Genomic DNA, 17,615 nt, shown 5'->3' with positions numbered 1-17,615 from the left:
AGCAAGCAACCCGGGAGATGCGCGACGGCGACGTCCGCGGTGGTCCCCGCGCGCGGCTCCGTCCTGCCCAATAGGCCAGTTTTTCCCAGTGGCGATTAGTTGGTCCGTCGACGACTGGCCGTACGTGGACCACTGCTGCCCCCGGACCAGACGTCGTCGGCGCCAGCGGCCAGCGTGCACGCAGCGCCCCCTTCTCTCCCGGAGGCTTGCAGCTAGCTAGATCAGCCCAAGTTGCAGCAGCGAGCGACCGGGAGCTCGACGCCGCAACCACCGCGTTTTTCATTTCCGGGCGCCGTGTGCATGCCCTGCCCAACCAAACGAACGCCCAGCGCCTCCGTCACACTTTTGGCCCTCTCCTTGCCCAAAGAAATGACCGTACGTTCGACTCGACCCTGCTCGTTGCGTGCCAGCTCCGTGTGGCTGTGTGTACTTGTAGTGGAGCTATAGCAATCTAGCGTGGCTATGCTCCTGACGCGGGTAGTGGTAGGTAGGTACTGGTATGGTATGGGCGGGCGGTACGATCAAGTGCAGTGTAAGCTCCTCCTCCTCCTCGTCGTCGATCTCCTGCTGGCTGCTGCAAACATCCCATCCCAATCCATCCACCAATCTCATTCCCATCGCTCGTCTCCTCATCACCTCCCCAGAAAGATATGGCCCTCAGCTCCTCTTTGCGCAAAGGTGCGTCTCCATCCCTTTCTTTATTTCCTTCCCCTCCCTCCCTCTCGGTGCTCGCCTGCCCTTGTCTTGCTTTACTGCTCCGCTTTTCGTTTTCTGAGCTAGCTTTCTTTCTTTCCCGTGCCGTCGCCCCGTCCGTCCATAGATTGATTAACGGAGCGCCTGGCCGCGCGCGCGGGAGCGGAGGTCCAGTATAAAGATCGATGGCGCACGATCCCAGCCTAGTAGGGTACGCCGACTACTTCGCGGAGACGGGGAGCAACGGGGGCGGCGTCACGCTCGTGCCGGAGGTGGACACCCGCGCGGAGCATCAGATGTATGGCGGCGGATTGCACCATCATCACCACTCCGGGGTGAACATGTTCGGGGCCAGGGGCTTCGGCATGGCGCCGCCCGGCGAGGCGACGTCCGCGCAGAGCAAGGCCGCGCTCGACTTCGACGTCGACGGCTCGTCTACCATCAGCTTCTTCCGCGGCGAGCAGCACCACCACCAGCACCAGCAGCTGCAGATGGGCCAGGCCCCGTTGTCGCTGTCGCTCCACGGGCCGCCGGACGCCGGGTCGTCGTCGTTCATGCTGCACCACCAGCTCGGCGGCGGCGAGCCCCGGCTGCAGCAGCACCAGCAGACGGCGCCGGGGGCATGGCAGGTGCAAGGCGCCGGCAGCGGCTGGCAGCTGCGCGGGTCCCGGTTCCTGCTGCCGACGCAGCAGCTCCTGCAGGGGTTCTGCAGCATCCCCGCCGACACCGACAACAAGGCGCCCAAGAAGCCGGCGCAAGAAGAGCACGGCTCGTCGTCCTCCGCCTCCTGGCCGCCGTCGTCGACGCAGATCCAGAGCATGGACGCCGCCGAGCTGCAGAGGCTCAAGGCCAAGCTCTACACCATGATCGAAGAGGTTTGCATAGCTCCATAGCTAATTAACACGCTGATTAACCGCCACGTACTACACCGCTCACGCCGGATTCCACGGCCGATCGTCGATCACGGGTCAAGCCTTGCGTTCGTCAGGGACTGCACCAGCTTCTTGGAAATCTAAAAGGCTGCAGGCGAGTGGAGTGGCACTCGCAGTTCCATTATGGCTTGCCCAAGGAGGGTTCCTGGGAGTAGCACAGTGGGGGTGATTCCCGCCTGGGCCTCACCGTCCGCTTTTGGAAACCTCTATTCCTTCCCCTCGCCTCGCTCGCTGCAGGTCTAGCTACTAGCTACTAGGTGTCTGCACTGGGCATGCGACCCCTACGCCCACTCCCTCCTCTAGCTCTTTCTCTCTCCATGACTCTACCCTTCTGCTCTGCATGCATGGACTCGCAGTCTCACAGGTCATTGCACCATGGCGACGCAAGAAAAATCTCTGCACTTGTGCAGGCCACTACTCTACTCTCCCCCTACCTTCTTCGGCCGTTTCATGGATCATGGGCTCATGGCCATCTATCCACTCACACATTTACTGCTTTCGTTGCCTTTCTTGTGTATATACTTCGATCTACAGTCCAATTCATGGGTAGGTGCTGTGCGGCCTGGTGCCGTCAGAGTCCTAGCTAGCTTAGGTGTCTGTAGCCTCGTACGTACTAGCTAGGCACGCACAGCTAGAGCTAGTCAAGATCAAGATTCAAACACTGTTGCACGAGAGAAGCTAGCTACAGCAGCGATCAGAATTTCTGTCGCAGCTGTTTCTTCACGGTGACTTGTGAGCTTAATGAAGTACTCCCTGTGTTTGACTCGATGGCATGCAGGTGGACAGGAGGTACAGGAGGTACCGCGATCAGATGCGGGCGGTGGCGGCGTCCTTCGAGGCGGTGGCGGGGCAGCGGGCCGCGGCGGTGTACACGAGGATGGCGTCGCGGACCATCTCCAGGCACTTCCGGAGCGTGAGGGACGGGGTGGCCGCGCAGGTCCGGGCGGTGCGCGGGGCGCTGGGGGAGAAGGACGCGGGCGCCGCCGTGCCGGGGATGACCAAGGGGGAGACGCCCAGGCTGCGGGCGCTGGACCAGTGCCTCAGGCAGCACAAGGCGTACCAGTCCGGCATGCTCGAGAGCCACCCGTGGCGGCCGCAGCGCGGCCTGCCGGAGCGCGCCGTCTCCGTCCTCCGGGCCTGGCTCTTCGAGCACTTCCTGCACCCGTAAGAGATGATCCTCATTACTTAAACCCTCTTAATATTGCGTAGCATGCTAAGAAGAAGATTAACTGTCTTTCCGTCCCATGCATTTCGTGGCATGTTAGAAGATTAATTCTCTTTCTACAGCACCGTACTACGAGTACTATATATAAGAAGATTAACGTGCATTGTCAGAAATATTTTAATTCGAATTGAACAGGTGAATTTCGTTGATCGCTTGGAAAGAAATTACACAGGATTAATTAACAGCTAGCACATCCAAAGAAGCACTCGTATTGATTAGTTTGCACGAAATGAACCTAGACTCTTGTTTTCTTTTTGAAAATGAACTAGAATTGATTCAGGACAAGTACCATAGACATAACGTAAGTAGGTGCGACATCTGCTTGCGGAAGATGCTAACGAACTAAATATACATGTTTGAACGTCAACTGATGCTCAAGAGTGTGATCCTCATTCGAAAATCGTCTGGCCTTGTGTTTTATTCTGTGGCATTATTGCTCTCCCCGTGCCATATTTGTCTTGCATTACATATATATGTGATTAACAAATACTAGCTGTTTTGGCTTGATTTAACTTGTAGAATTCTTTCCCTTAATTTTGTGAAGCTGTGCATAAGTTTTTTATCTGATGCAACTTAGGTTCCTTCGTATGTCCCCATCTATAGATGTGTCATTTTGCTTATGTTCACTCTCCTAGAATTTTAAAAAAAAATTGCTGTCCTAATTACTCACCTAAACACATAACTTCCAACTACATTTAGGTATATTCATATGCGGACAGATGCTATTTTTCCTCTAGCAGTGTTATTAGAATGTCCACATCAAATACCACTCTTGTCCTGTAGGGATATTCCATATATGCATTTACACATATGAACAAAAGCACACAACACTACCCTCATAAAAGAAATACACAACAGTATCCCTTAGATATGCCCTTGTACTAAACAATCCCTACATCTCCATCTAAAGTTATTTAAAACTAAGTCTACGTACATACAAGAGTTAGGTTTGCTCGTTGTAGACTTGTAACCTCTCACTGGATGTAGACTTGGAAGCACGCAGGTTACCTTAAATTGGCATGTTCTGATCCAGGTACCCGAGCGACGTGGATAAGCACATCCTGGCGCGGCAGACGGGCCTATCGCGGAGCCAGGTACGTCCTCCCCCACTCACTCCTCCACAGAATCAGTTCATCATCACATGATCGGTCGATAGATCAGCTGCAAAAAAAAAAAGCACTTGCAGAAAGAAAAATGTTAGCGAGTTCCTATCCAATTATTACCTACACACACTGCTGGATACTGATCGATCATCACATCGTAATCATTGCGTTGTTTCTGTCGATTGGCCACGCATATATATACACATAATGCTGGCCGGTTTCGTGCCACTAGTTTAAATTGATTGTTTCCACGTACACGCATCCATCGTTGCGAGCTGTGCAACTTGCACTCGACATGACACGTCAACGTACTCGTCGTCCGTCGGTCGGGTGACACGTCGGAGTCGTACGCACGTTCGTTTCATGTCTTCACGTGCTCGTGAACGTTCAGCCCAAGAATCTAATTGTGTGTGTGGTGTGGGAGAAGATTGATTTGTGCGACGCATGGATGGATGCAGGTCTCGAACTGGTTCATCAACGCGAGGGTGCGGCTGTGGAAGCCGATGGTGGAGGAGATGTACGCGGAGGAGATGAAGGACAAGGAGGAGGGCAGCGGCGGCGACGGTGGTGGCCAGTCGGCGCAGCAGGCCGGCGACCTGGCGAACCATAACCCAGCGGACGGGAGCTACGCCTCCGAGGGGCGCGGCGAGCAGAAGCCGACCCGGGCGCAGCTGCACCAGCTGCACGACGCCGGCTCGCTGGCCTCCGTCGTGAGCATCGGCCAGAGCACCGACCCGCAGGGCCTCAACTTCGGCATGATGGACCAGCTCGACTTCGACGCCTACGAGGCGGCCACGGCCGGGTTCGGCAACGGCGTGTCGCTGACGCTGGGGCTTCAGCACCAGCAGCAGCAGCAGCAGCACCACGGTGGCGTGAACGTTGCCGCGTTCGCCGCCGCATCCCCGTCGTCGTCGTCCGCGGCGCATGGCGGCGCCGCCGAGTTCCTGTTCATGGCTGGTGAGGGCGTGCACCCGTCTGCTAACGGACAGTTCGGGGCGGGCATGGGATCAGGCGCCGACGTCGCGTCGCAGTACCACCGGGGGCTGGGCGGGTTCCACCTCCTCCGCGACCTCGCCGGGTGATTGATCCGTACGTCGGTCAGTCTGGACGGCATCACGCGACAGTACCACAATGATCACGTACGTGTGTACGTCCAGGGATCATCATGTCATGCGCCGGAGGTCGATCGGGGACGGACGCGACGACGTCTGATAGGGTGATGGGGGATCGAACTGAGGATTTGGGGGATGTGTAAACGGCGACCGGGCTGGGGCTGGCATGCATGGTTGGTAGCTCGCGTACGTACGTCTTGCTTAGCCGGTGTACGCAGGCGGCTTTGGATTTTTGTAGCGCGTAGATACCTCTATTTAATTCTTGGCGGGATGTCGCCGTCTATGTATGCTGTGTTCCACTCCACGGCGGCCGCGCGCGCGTCGCTGTTATCGCGGAGGCGCGGACGTCGATCGCCGGGCGGCCTCCGCCGTGCGATCGAGCGGCCCAACGGCCAGAGGTGCTCTTACTGGCGACAGGTCCGGAACTCAGCAGGATGGGGTACATGGTACGTATCAGACTACGTACGTACCAATGGCAATGCACCGCTAGTTAGCTACGTCTGCCTACCGTTGTTCCTAACGTAAGCGTTCGAATATTTCGTTTGTTGCGATGTCATTTTCGTATCTTGGTCTTGGCGTTGGGTTTCCATCGGGAGATGAAAGCAAGTGCTACTTGCAACGGCGAGCGGGCTCTTCACACATGAGGCAAGAGGGATTCCCTTTCATAAGGGGAAGAGAACTATGCCAACAGATTTGATATTGTCTCCTCGTGAAAAAACAAACCAAAGATGTCAACATTATTCATGAAAAACCAAACATGTCAAAATCAAAGATGGATTTCATAGTGCGTCTTGCCGTCGTCGTCAGAGGTGCTCCGGCGGAGTTACAACAAGGCCGAATGGGCCATGGCCTGCCCAGCTTACATCTACGCTTGGGCCTTCAAATAACAATCCACAACTTATTTGCTTATCGCGTCCAGCCGAAGGGGCGTCCTCCCCCTCCATCCAGCGGCTGGCGGGCCTTCCAAGCGAGCATATCCTGGCACGGCGGAGGTGGCGGCATCCTATCACCGTCGGCGTGCGCATTATGTTGCCGGCGAAGCTGACGTCACTCCCTGTGGGGCTGGCTCCCTGTGCATGCCAGTCAGTGCTGAGCTGGGTCCCGCCGAGGCCATGCGTGCTTTGACCACGGTGGAATCCTCGGGCTGGTGGGGGCACCGCAGCGGCTCGCGGGCTTTGGGTCTGCCTCGGGGAGTGGTTCCGCAGATGAGACGGGCCTCAACGACCGCTCATGGTCCCTGCAGGGCGCTGACCTTGTTCCCGACCAATCGACGGAGGTGGGCAGCATTATTGCCGCACTACGTGGCAGTTCGGCAGGGGCGCGTGCGCGATCCCGTGATTCATCCACCATCTGGTCGGCCTCCTGGTCCATCCGCAGAACGGGCTCGGGTGGGGTGCGCCTCTCTGTCGACCTGGGCCCGGCCTTCGAGGCCTCGGTCTCCCCGCAGCATGCGCACTGCCCCGCCCAGGCAGGCCCGCTAGTTCTTTCACGAATTCGTGATCATGAAGACATGGCCCACCCAGCTACACCCCCATGCAGCAGCCCCCTTTCACCATGTAGCCGGGCTACGTCGTCGCCCACCTTGGCTGCCCCCAACCGTGCCAGCGCTAGCCTGCCGTCTACCCCATCTGCAGGTGCTCTCGCAGATCCGTGAGCACATACGCTCTCCTTTTCTACCACTGCCCGACGTGCAGCGGGGACGACGCAAGCGGGCTAATTGTACCAGAGGAGCATTGCCGCTGCAACGCAAGGTTGCAAAAGAACGCTCAAGGATTGTCGGCGTCGTACATTAAACGCGCGCAACGGGTGTTGATGTCCAAGATGGGCATCTGTGAGATTGAAGACGAAGCACCGGTGGACTGCCTACAAAAATACACACAACTTTTCCAAAGCCCGCTACCCCCGCATCGCATAGACACACTGGCACGGCTCTTATCTCTGGATATTCCATTTGAGGAGACCTCGCTGTCTCTAGAGTTCTGTAACGCCCGAATAATTAGGCTACAGTAAAACTTTCCTAATGATGTCATGTCATCTGTGATTACTGTTGCTAAACTTTTGTTAGTTCAAACCGATTCAAAAATCAGTTCAGAAAAATGGCAAACAACAAAAGTTTTTAAAAGTTGAAACAAAAATGTTCGGTGAGTGCCAAATATTGCACTGGTAATTATGAAGTAAACACATTTTTAGAAAATGCCTAAATACTTTAAAATAAAATAAAACAGAAAAGAAAATAAATAAAAGAAAGAAATTACAAAAAAAAAACAAAAAAGGGAAGCCCCCCTGGACCAGGCGGCCCAGCTCATAGGCCGGCCGGCCCACCTGGCCCAGCTGGCCACACCCGGCCTCACTCCCCTGCCTCGTCCCCTTCCCTGTTCCCCCGACCCGGGTCGGAACAGGGGCGCGTCGCCACCGGACCCCCTCGCCGGCGTCGAGGAGAGGATAAGGCCGCCACGCCCCCGCCTCCCACTCGCCCCCACGCTCGCCCTCTCGGTCCCTGCGCCTCCCTCTCCCCTCAGATCCACCTCGCTCCTCCCCTCGTTCCCCGCTGCAACCGAGCACCGCCATGGCCTCGCCGCCGTAGAACTCGCGGCCACCGCGACCTCCGCACTTCTCCGACGTGTCCGCTCGCTCCCTCTCCCTCGACTACGCCTCCCCGACGAGCCGCAGGATGCCGGACGCCCACAAACGCTGCCCCCGCCTCGTCTTCTTCCTCGGATCCCCGACGTGTCTTCGACGAGCGCCGTCGACTCTGCTGCTACTAAACCACCATGGGCCATCTTGCGTGCCGCACGGTGAGCTTCTCCTCCCCCTGCTGCTCCTCGTTGGCCCCTAGCGCTCCGTAGCCGGCTGCCGCCGTTGCTGAGCTCTGGTCGCCGCCATGCACTGTTGGAAATATGCCCTAGAGGCAATAATAAAAGTATTATTATTATTATATTTTCTTGTTCATGATAATTGTCTTTTATTCATGCTATAACTGTATTATCCGGAAATCGTAATACACGTGTGAATACATAGACCACAATCTGTCCCTGGTAAGCCTCTAGTTGACTAGCTCGTTGATCAATAGATGGTTACGGTTTCCTGACCATGGACATTGGATGTCATTGATAACGGGATCACTTCATTATAAGAATGATGTGATGGACAAGACCCAATCCTAAGCCTAGCACAAAGATCGTAGTTCGTATGCTAAAGCTTTTCTAATGTCAAGTATCTTTTCCTTAGACCATGAGATTGTGCAACTCCCGGATACCGTAGGAATGCTTTGGGTGTACCAAACGTCACAACGTAACTAGGTGGCTATAAAGGTGCATTACAGGTATCTCCGAAAGTGTCTGTTGGGTTGGCACGAATTGAGACTGGGATTTGTCACTCTGTGTAAACGGAGAGGTATCTCTGGGCCCACTCGGTAGGACATCATCATAATGTGCACAATGTGACCAAGGGGTTGATCACGGGATGATGTGTTACGGAACGAGTAAAGAGACTTGCCGGTAACGAGATTGAACTAGGTATCGGTATACCGACGATCGAATCTCGGGCAAGTAAAATACCGCTAGACAAAGGGAATTGTATACGGGATCGATTGAGTCCTTGACATCGTGGTTCATCCGATGAGATCATCGTGGAACATGTGGGAGCCAACATGGGTATCCAGATCCCGCTGTTGGTTATTGACCGGAGAACGTCTCGGTCATGTCTACATGTCTCCCGAACCCGTAGGGTCTACACACTTAAGGTTCGATGACGCTAGGGTTATAAAGGAAGCTTGTATGTGGTTACCGAATGTTGTTCGGAGTCCCAGATGAGATCCCGGACGTCACGAGGAGTTCCGGAATGGTCCGGAGGTAAAGATTTATATATAGGAAGTCCTGTTTCGGCCATCGGGACAAGTTTCGGGGTCATCGGTATTGTACCGGGACCACCGGAAGGGTCCCGGGGGCCCACCGGGTGGGGCCACCTGCCCCGGGGGACACATGGGATGTAGGGGGTGCGCCTTGGCCTATATGGGCCAAGGGCACCAGCCCCAAGAGGCCCATGCGCCAAGGAAACTTGGGGAGGGAAGAGTCCTCAAGGGGGAAGGCACCTCCGAGGTGCCTTGGGGAGGATGGACTCCCCCCCCCCTCTTGGCCGCACCCCTTCCTTGGAGGAAGGGGCAAGGCTGCGCCTCCCCCCCTCTCCCTTGCCCCTATATATAGTGGAGGGGAGGGAGGACATCTATACCTGAGTCCCTGGCGCCTCCCTCCCTCCCGTGACACCTCCTCCTCTCCCGTAGGTGCTTGGCGAAGCCCTGCAGGGTTGCCACGCTCCTCCATCACCATCATGCCGTTGTGCTGCTGTTGGATGGAGTCTTCCCCAACCTCTCCCTCTATCCTTGCTGGATCAAGGCGTGGAAGACGTCACCGGGCTGTACGTGTGTTGAACGCGGAGGTGCCGTCCGTTCGGCACTAGGATCTTAGGTGATTTGGATCACGACGAGTACGACTCCATCAACCCCGTTCACTTGAACGCTTCCGCTTAGCGATCTACAAGGGTATGTAGATGCACTCTCCTTCCCCTCGTTGCTGGTTTCTCGATAGATAGATCTTGGTTATACGTAGGAAAATTTTGAATTTCTGCTACGTTCCCCAACAGTGGCATCATGAGCTAGGTCTATGCGTAGTTTCTATGCACGAGTAGAACACAAAGTAGTTGTGGGCGTTGATTTTGTTCAATATGCTTGCCGTTACTAGTCTTATCTTGATTCGGCGGCATCATGGGATGAAGCGGCCCGGACCAACCTTACACGTACTCTTACGTGAGACCGGTTCCACCGACAAACATGCACTAGTTGCATAAGGTGGCTGGCGGGTGTCTGTCTCTCCCACTTTAGTCGGAACAGATTCGATGAAAAGGGTCCTTATGAAGGGTAAATAGCAATTGGCATATCACGTTGTGGTTTTGCGTAGGTAAGAAACGTTCTTGCTAGAAACCCATAGCAGCCATGTAAAACATGCAAACAACAATTAGAGGACGTCTAACTTGTTTTTGCAGGGTATGCTATGTGATGTGATATGGCCAAAAGGATGTGATGAATGATATATGTGATGTATGAGATTGATCATGTTCTTGTAATAGGAATCGCGACTTGCATGTCGATGACGTGACAAAATTATCATGGAGCCCCAAGATGGAGATCAATGGAGCTATATGATATTGGCCATATCATGTCACTACTATATAATTGCATGTGATGTTTATTATGTTTATGCATCTTGTTTACTTAGAACGACGGTAGTAAATAAGATGATCCCTTACAACAATTTCAAGAAGTGTTCTCCCCTAACTGTGCACCGTTGCTACAGTTCGTCGCTTCGAAGCACCATGTGATGATCGGGTGTGATAGATCCTTATGTTCACATACAACGGGTGTAAGACAGATTTACACATGCAATACACTTAGGGTTAACTTGACGAGCCTAGCATGTACAGACATGGCCTCGGAACACAGAAGACCGAAAGGTCGAGCATGAGTCGTATAGAAGATACGATCAACATGAAGATGTTCACCGACGTTGGCTAGTCCGTCTCACGTGATGATCGGACACGGCCTAGTTGACTCGGATCATGTAATCACTTAGATGACTAGAGGGATGTCTATCTAAGTGGGAGTTCATAAGATGAACTTAATTATCCTGAACATAGTCAAAAGGTCTTTTGCAAATTATGTCGTAGCTCACGCTATAGTTCTACTGTTTAGATATGTTCCTAGAGAAAAAATTAGTTGAAAGTTGATAGTAGCAATTATGCGGACTAGGTCCGTAAACTGAGGATTGTCCTCATTGCTTCATAGAAGGCTTATGTCCTTAATGCACCGCTCAGTGTGCTGAACCCCAAACGTCGTTTGTGGATGTTGCGAACATCGGACATACACGTTTTGATAACTACGTGATAGTTCAGTTAAACGGTTTAGAGTTGAGGCACTAAAGACGTTTTCGAAACATCGCGGAACATATGAGATGTTTCAAGGGCTGAAATTGGGATTTCAGGCTCGTGCCCATGTCAAGAGGTATGAGACCTCCGACGATTTTCTTAGCCTGCAAACTAAGGGAGAAAAGCTCAATCGTTGAGCTTGTGCTCAGATTGTCTGAGTGCAACAATCATTTGAATCGAGTGGGAGTTGATCTTCCAGATGAGATAATGATGTTTCTCCGAAGTCATTACCACCAAGCTGCTTGAGCTTCGTGATGAACTATAATATATCAGGGACATATATGATGATCCTTGAGATATTCATGATGTTTGACACCACAAAAGTAGAGATCAAGAAGGAGCATCAATTGTTGATGGTTGGTAAAACCACTAGTTTCAAGAAGGGCAAGGGAACAAAGGGATACTTCATGAAATGGCAATTCAGCTGCTGCTCTAGTAAAGAAACCCAAGGTTGAACCCAAACCCGAGAGTAAGTGCTTCTGTAATAAGGGGAACAGCCACTGGAGCAGAATTACCCTAGATACTTGGTAGATAAGAAGGCTGGCAAGGTCGATAGAAGTATATTGGATGTATTATGTTAATGTGTACTTTACTAGTACTCCTAGTAGCACCAGGGTATTAGATACCGGTTCGGTTGCTAAGTGTTAGTAACTCGAAATAAAAGCTACGGAATAAACGGAGACTAGCTAAAGGTGAGCTGACGATATGTGTTGAAAGTGTTTCCAATGTTGATATGATCAAGCATCGCACGCTCCCTCTACCATCAAGATTAGTATTAAACCTGAATAATTGTCATTTGGTGTTTGCGTTGAGCATAGACATGATTGGATTATGTCTATCGCAATACAGTTATTCATTTAAGGAGAATAATGGTTACTCTATTTATTTGAATAATGCCTTCAATGGTCTTGCACCTAAAGGAATGGTTTATTGAATCTCGATCGTAGTGATACACATTTTCATGCCAAAAGATATAAGATAGTAATGATAGTACCACTTACTTGTGGCACTGCCATGTAAGTCATAATGGTATAAAACGCATGAAGAAGCTCCATGTTGATGGATCTTTGGACTCACTCGTTTTTTGAAAAGTTTGAGACATGCGAACCATGTCTATTGGTGTATACGCATGAAGAAACTCCATGCAGATGGATCGTTTGGACTCACTTGATTTTGAATCACTTGAGATATGCAAATCATACCACATAGGCAAGATGACTGAAAAGCCTCGGTTTCAGTAAAATGGAACAAGATAGCAACTTGTTGGAAGCAACACATTTTGATGTGTGCAGTCCAATGAGTGCTGAGGCATGCAGTGAATATCGTTATGTTCTTACTTCACAGATGATTCGAGTAGATGTTGAGAATATTTACTTGATGAAACACAAGTCTGAATTATTGAATGGTTCAAGTAATTTCAGAGTGAAGTTGAAGATCATCGTGACAAGAAGATAAAATGATCATAAAGATGAGTATCTGAGTTACGAGTTTTGGCACTCAATTTAGACATTGTGGAAATTGTTTCACAATTAATACCGCCTGGAACACCATAGTGTGATGGTGTGTCCGAACATCATAGTTGCACCCTATTGGATATGGTGCGTACCATGATGTCTCTTATCGAATTACCACTATCGTTCATGGGTTATGCATTAGAGACAACCACATTCACTTTAAATAGGGCACCACGTAATTCCGTTGAGATGACACCGTATGAATTATGGTTTAGAGAAACCTAAGCTGTCATTTCTTAAAAGTTTGGGGCTGCGACGCTTATGTGGAAAAGTTTCAGGTTGATAAGCTCGAACCCAAAGCGGACAAAATGCATCTTCATAGGACACCCAAAACAGTTGGGTATACCTCCTAATTCAGATCCGGAAGCAATAGGGATTGTTTCTTGAATCGGGTCCTTTCTCGAGGAAAAGTTCGTCTCGAAAGAATTGAGTGGGAGGATGGTGGAGACTTGATGAGGTTATTGAACCGTCACTTCAACAAGTGTGTAGCAGGGCACAGGAAGTTGTTCCTGTTGCACCTACACCAATTGAAGTGGAAGCTTATGATAGTGAACATGAAGTTTCGGATCAAGTCACTACCGAACCTCGTAGGGTGACAAGGATACGTACTACTTCAGAGTGGTACAATAATCCTGTCTTGGAAGTCATGTTGCTAGACAACAATGAACCTACGAGCTATGGAGAAGCGATGGTGGGCCCGGATTCCGATAAATGGCTCGAGGCCATAAAATCCGAGATAGGATCCATGTATGAAAACAAAGTGTAGACTTTGACAGAATAGCTCGATGGTCATAAGGCTGTTGAGTGCAGATGGATTTTAAAAGGAAGACGGACAATGATGGTAAATCTCACCATTAAGAAAGCTCGACTTGTCGTTAAGATGTTTTCCGACAAGTTCAAGGAGTTGACTACGATGAGACTTTCTCACTCGTAGCGATGCTAAGAGTCTATTGGAATTATATTAGCGATTACTGCATTATTTATGAAATCTTGCAGATAGGATGTCAAATCATTGTTTCCTCGACGATTTTCTAGAGGAAAGGTTGTATGTGATACAACTGAAAGGTTTTGTCGATCCTAAGGATGCTAAAAGGTATGCTAGCTCCAGCAATCCTTCTAAGGACTGGAGTAAGCATCTTGGAGTTGGAATGTGCACTTTGATGAGATGATCAAAGATTTTGGGTTTATACAAAGTTCATGAGAAACTTGTATTTCCAAATAAGTGAGTGGGAGCACTATAGAATTTCTGATGAGTATATGTTGTTGACATGTTGATGATCAGAAATGATTTTCTAGAAAGCATATAGGGTTATTTGAAAGATGTTTTTCAATAGAAAACCTGGATTAAGCTACTTGAACATTGAGCATCAAGATCTATAAGGATAGATCAAAATGCTTAATAATACTTTCAAATGAGCACATACCTTGACATGATCTTGAAGGTGTTCAAGATGGATCAGTCAAAGAAGAAGTTCTTGCCTGAGTTGTAAGGTACGAAGTTAAGACTTAAAGCTCGACCTCGGCAGAAAAGAGAGAAAGAACGAAGGTCGTCCCGTATGCTTAAGACATAGGCTCTACAGTATGCTATGTTGTGTACCGCACCTGAAGTGTGCCTTGCCATGAGTCAGTCAAGGGGTACAAGAGTGATCCATGAATGGATCACATGACAGTGGTCAAAGTTATCCTTAGTAACTAGTGGACTAAGGAATTTTCCCGATTATGGAGGTGGTAAAAGAGTTCGTCATAAAGGGTTACGTCGATGCAAGCTTAACACCTATCCGGATAGCTCTGAGTAGAGATACCGGATACGTATAATGGAGAAACAATTTAGAATAGCTCCAAGTAGAACAGTTATTTGGAATAGCTCCAAATAGAGCATGGTAGCTGCATCTAGGAGATGACATAAAGATTTGTAAAGCACACACGGATCTGAAAGGTTCAGACCCGTTGACTATAACATCTCTCAAAAGCATAACATGATCAAACCCAGAACTCATCGAGTGTTAATCACATGGTACTGTGAACTAGATTATTGACTCTAGTAAACTCTTTGGGTGTTAGTCACATGGGGATGTGACCTTGAGTGTTAATCACATATCGATGTGAACTAGATTATTGACTCTAGTGCAAGTGGGAGACTGTTGGAAATATGCCCTAGAGGCAATAATAAAAGTACTATTATTATTATATTTCCTTGTTCATGATAATTGTCTTTTATTCATGCTATAACTGTATTATCCGGAAATCGTAATACACGTGTGAATACATAGACCACAATCTGTCCCTGGTAAGCCTCTAGTTGACTAGCTCGTTGGTCAATAGATGGTTACGGTTTCCTGACCATGGACATTGGATGTCATTGATAACGGGATCACTTCATTAGAAGAATGATGTGATGGACAAGACCCAATCCTAAGCCTAGCACAAAGATCGTAGTTCGTATGCTAAAGCTTTTCTAATGTCAAGTATCTTTTCCTTAGACCATGAGATTGTGCAACTCCCGGATACCGTAGGAATGCTTTGGGTGTACCAAACATCACAACGTAACTGGGTGGCTATAAAGGTGCATTACAGGTATCTCCGAAAGTGTCTGTTGGGTTGGCACGAATCGAGACTGGGATTTGTCACTCCGTGTAAACGGAGAGGTATCTCTGGGCCCACTCGGTAGGACATCATCATAATGTGCACAATGTGACCAAGGGGTTGATCACGGGATGATGTGTTACGGAACAAGTAAAGAGACTTGCCGGTAACGAGATTGAACAAGGTATCGGTATACCGACGATCGAATCTCGGGCAAGTAAAATACCGCTAGACAAAGGGAATTGTATACGGGATCGATTGAGTCCTTGACATCGTGGTTCATCCGATGAGATCATCGTGGAACATGTGGGAGCCAACATGGGTATCCAGATCCCGTTGTTGGTTATTGACCGGAGAACGTCTCGGTCATGTCTACATGTCTCCCGAAACCGTAGGGTCTACACACTTAAGGTTCGATGACGCTAGGGTTATAAAGGAAGCTTGTATGTGGTTACCGAATGTTGTTCGGAATCCCGGATGAGATCCCAGACGTCACGAGGAGTTCCGGAATGGTCCGGAGGTAAAGATTTATATATAGGAAGTCCTGTTTCGGCCATCGGGACAAGTTTCGGGGTCATCGGTATTGTACCGGGACCACCGGAAGGGTCCCGGGGGCCCACCGGGTGGGGCCACCTGCCCCGGGGGCCACATGGGCTGTAGGGGGTGCGCCTTGGCCTATATGGGCCAAGGGCACCAGCCCCAAGAGGCCCATGCGCCAAGGAAACTTGGGGAGGGAAGAGTCCTCAAGGGGGAAGGCACCTCCGAGGTGCCTTGGGGAGGATGGACTCCTCCCCCCCTCTTGGCCGCACCCCTTCCTTGGAGGAAGGGGCAAGGCTGCGCCTCCCCCCTCTCCCTTGCACCTATATATAGTGGAGGGGAGGGAGGACATCTATACCTGAGTCCCTGGCGCCTCCCTCCCTCCCGTGACACCTCCTCCTCTCCCGTAGGTGCTTGGCGAAGCCCTGCAGGGTTGCCACGCTCCTCCATCACCATCACGCCGTTGTGCTGCTGTTGGATGGAGTCTTCCTCAACCTCTCCCTCTATCCTTGCTGGATCAAGGCGTGGGATACGTCACCGGGCTGTACGTGTGTTGAACGCGGAGGTGCCGTCCGTTCGGCACTAGGATCTTAGGTGATTTGGATCACGATGAGTACGACTCCATCAACCCCGTTCACTTGAACGCTTCCGCTTAGCGATCTACAAGGGTATGTAGATGCACTCTCCTTCCCCTCGTTGCTGGTTTCTCCATAGATAGATCTTGGTTATACATAGGAAAATTTTGAATTTCTGCTACGTTCCCCAACATGCACTACACCGCCGCGGCCACAGATGCCGTCGAGCTCGTTCGGGCCCAGCATCGAGCTCCTGCGAGCCCTACGCGCCCGTACACTAGCCTCCCCGTGCCTCTTAGCGTGTTTCCCGTCGGGGACCCGACTGTGCCGCCGCCTGCGCGCGTCGCCGGCGCCCTTCCGGTGACCAAATGGTCAAGGGGCTGAGCCCTTTGTGCTCAGCGTGTCACCCAGCTCCACCCTAGCCTTCCCGTTAGCCTCGAAGCGCGCTGCGTCGCCGTCTTCGTCTCACGCCCGAAGCACCTCGCCGTCGACGAGCCTGTAGCGCTCGACTCTGGCCACCACAACCTCTGCAACCACCACCATTCGCTCCGCCGTCGTCTTGCCGTTCGAATGCGACCGGTCCCGCCCATTTTGGTGGCCTACAGATGAAACCCGACGCTCGCCCAAGCCGCGCCGCCGTGAAAACGAACTCGCCGGCGTCTAAACACTGGCCAACTGACGTGGCATGTGTGGGGTCCACCCCTGGGTCACTGTTAGTGGGTCCCAGGGGCCCAGTTGACCTGTTGACCAGGTCAACGCTGACGTGGCCGCCTTCTGTCTCGCTGACGCCTGGGCCCCACCTCCCTTTTAAATAACTAAAACGATTTTATAAATAAAAATAATTAAATTAGTCTAAGCACTTGTCGGCGTTCTGGGAACGGGGGTCCCCAGACTTGCCTGCCTGCGGCCTGTGGCGTGGCTCAAAGGGGAGCCCAACACGGCCCATCTTCACCAACACAAACTCAAGACCCTCGCGAGGGGCCAAGCCTCGCGGGGCGGACGACACGGAGCTTCCTCAGGCACGGCCTCGTCGGGCTGGCTCACGAGGAGGCGGAGAGATCAAGGAGGGGTACCTCGCGAGGTGCCCGTGACGTAAGCCATGACGACTCAGGGTGCCAGGCGGGTGCCAGCCCGCGCAACGTCCTCCTTTCCTCTTTGGTGCAAATGGGGCAAGTGCAGCCGCGGAGTACCGAGGCATCAGGCAAAGGTCGCCATTTCGGTGCAACGAGACCAAGACCAGGAGGACTACGAGACGGAGGTCACCGTGGAGCCCAAGACGGCGTCATCACCAGAGCTTTGCGCAGGTGAAGACTACTTTTGTTGGGATAGTCAATACTTGCTGTCCCCTTTCAAATTAGCCCGCCA

The 17,615-nt window shown here is 51.5% G+C and overlaps 1 protein-coding gene across 1 annotated transcript; it reads left to right on the top strand.

Annotated features, from left to right (window-relative positions):
* The first annotated feature begins 313 nt into the window (after nucleotides 1-313).
* LOC123049032 (homeobox protein BEL1 homolog) lies at nucleotides 314-5,348 on the top strand. The gene is made up of 5 exons (XM_044472037.1): nucleotides 314-678; nucleotides 821-1,568; nucleotides 2,404-2,789; nucleotides 3,884-3,944; nucleotides 4,412-5,348. The coding sequence occupies exons 2-5, from the start codon at nucleotides 879-881 to the stop codon at nucleotides 5,033-5,035; spliced, it is 1,761 nt and encodes a 586-aa protein (XP_044327972.1). The 5' UTR covers nucleotides 314-678; nucleotides 821-878; the 3' UTR covers nucleotides 5,036-5,348.
* The last annotated feature ends 12,267 nt before the right edge of the window (nucleotides 5,349-17,615 follow it).

This window comes from Triticum aestivum, chromosome 1A, assembly GCF_018294505.1.
Source record: "Triticum aestivum cultivar Chinese Spring chromosome 1A, IWGSC CS RefSeq v2.1, whole genome shotgun sequence".
NCBI classification, from domain to species: domain Eukaryota; kingdom Viridiplantae; phylum Streptophyta; class Magnoliopsida; order Poales; family Poaceae; genus Triticum; species Triticum aestivum.
Note: the sequence above shows the minus strand (reverse complement) of the source record. Positions and strands in the feature narration are given on the sequence as shown.

Excerpts from the sequence above, each read along its gene's own strand:
- LOC123049032 (XM_044472037.1), top strand. The coding sequence starts at position 879 with ATGGCGCACGATCCCAGCCTAGTAGGGTACGCCGACTACTTCGCGGAG. Across the intron at positions 1,569-2,403 it reads TCTACACCATGATCGAAGAG|GTGGACAGGAGGTACAGGAG; the intron begins GTTTGCATAGCT and ends GATGGCATGCAG. Across the intron at positions 2,790-3,883 it reads TTCGAGCACTTCCTGCACCC|GTACCCGAGCGACGTGGATA; the intron begins GTAAGAGATGAT and ends GTTCTGATCCAG.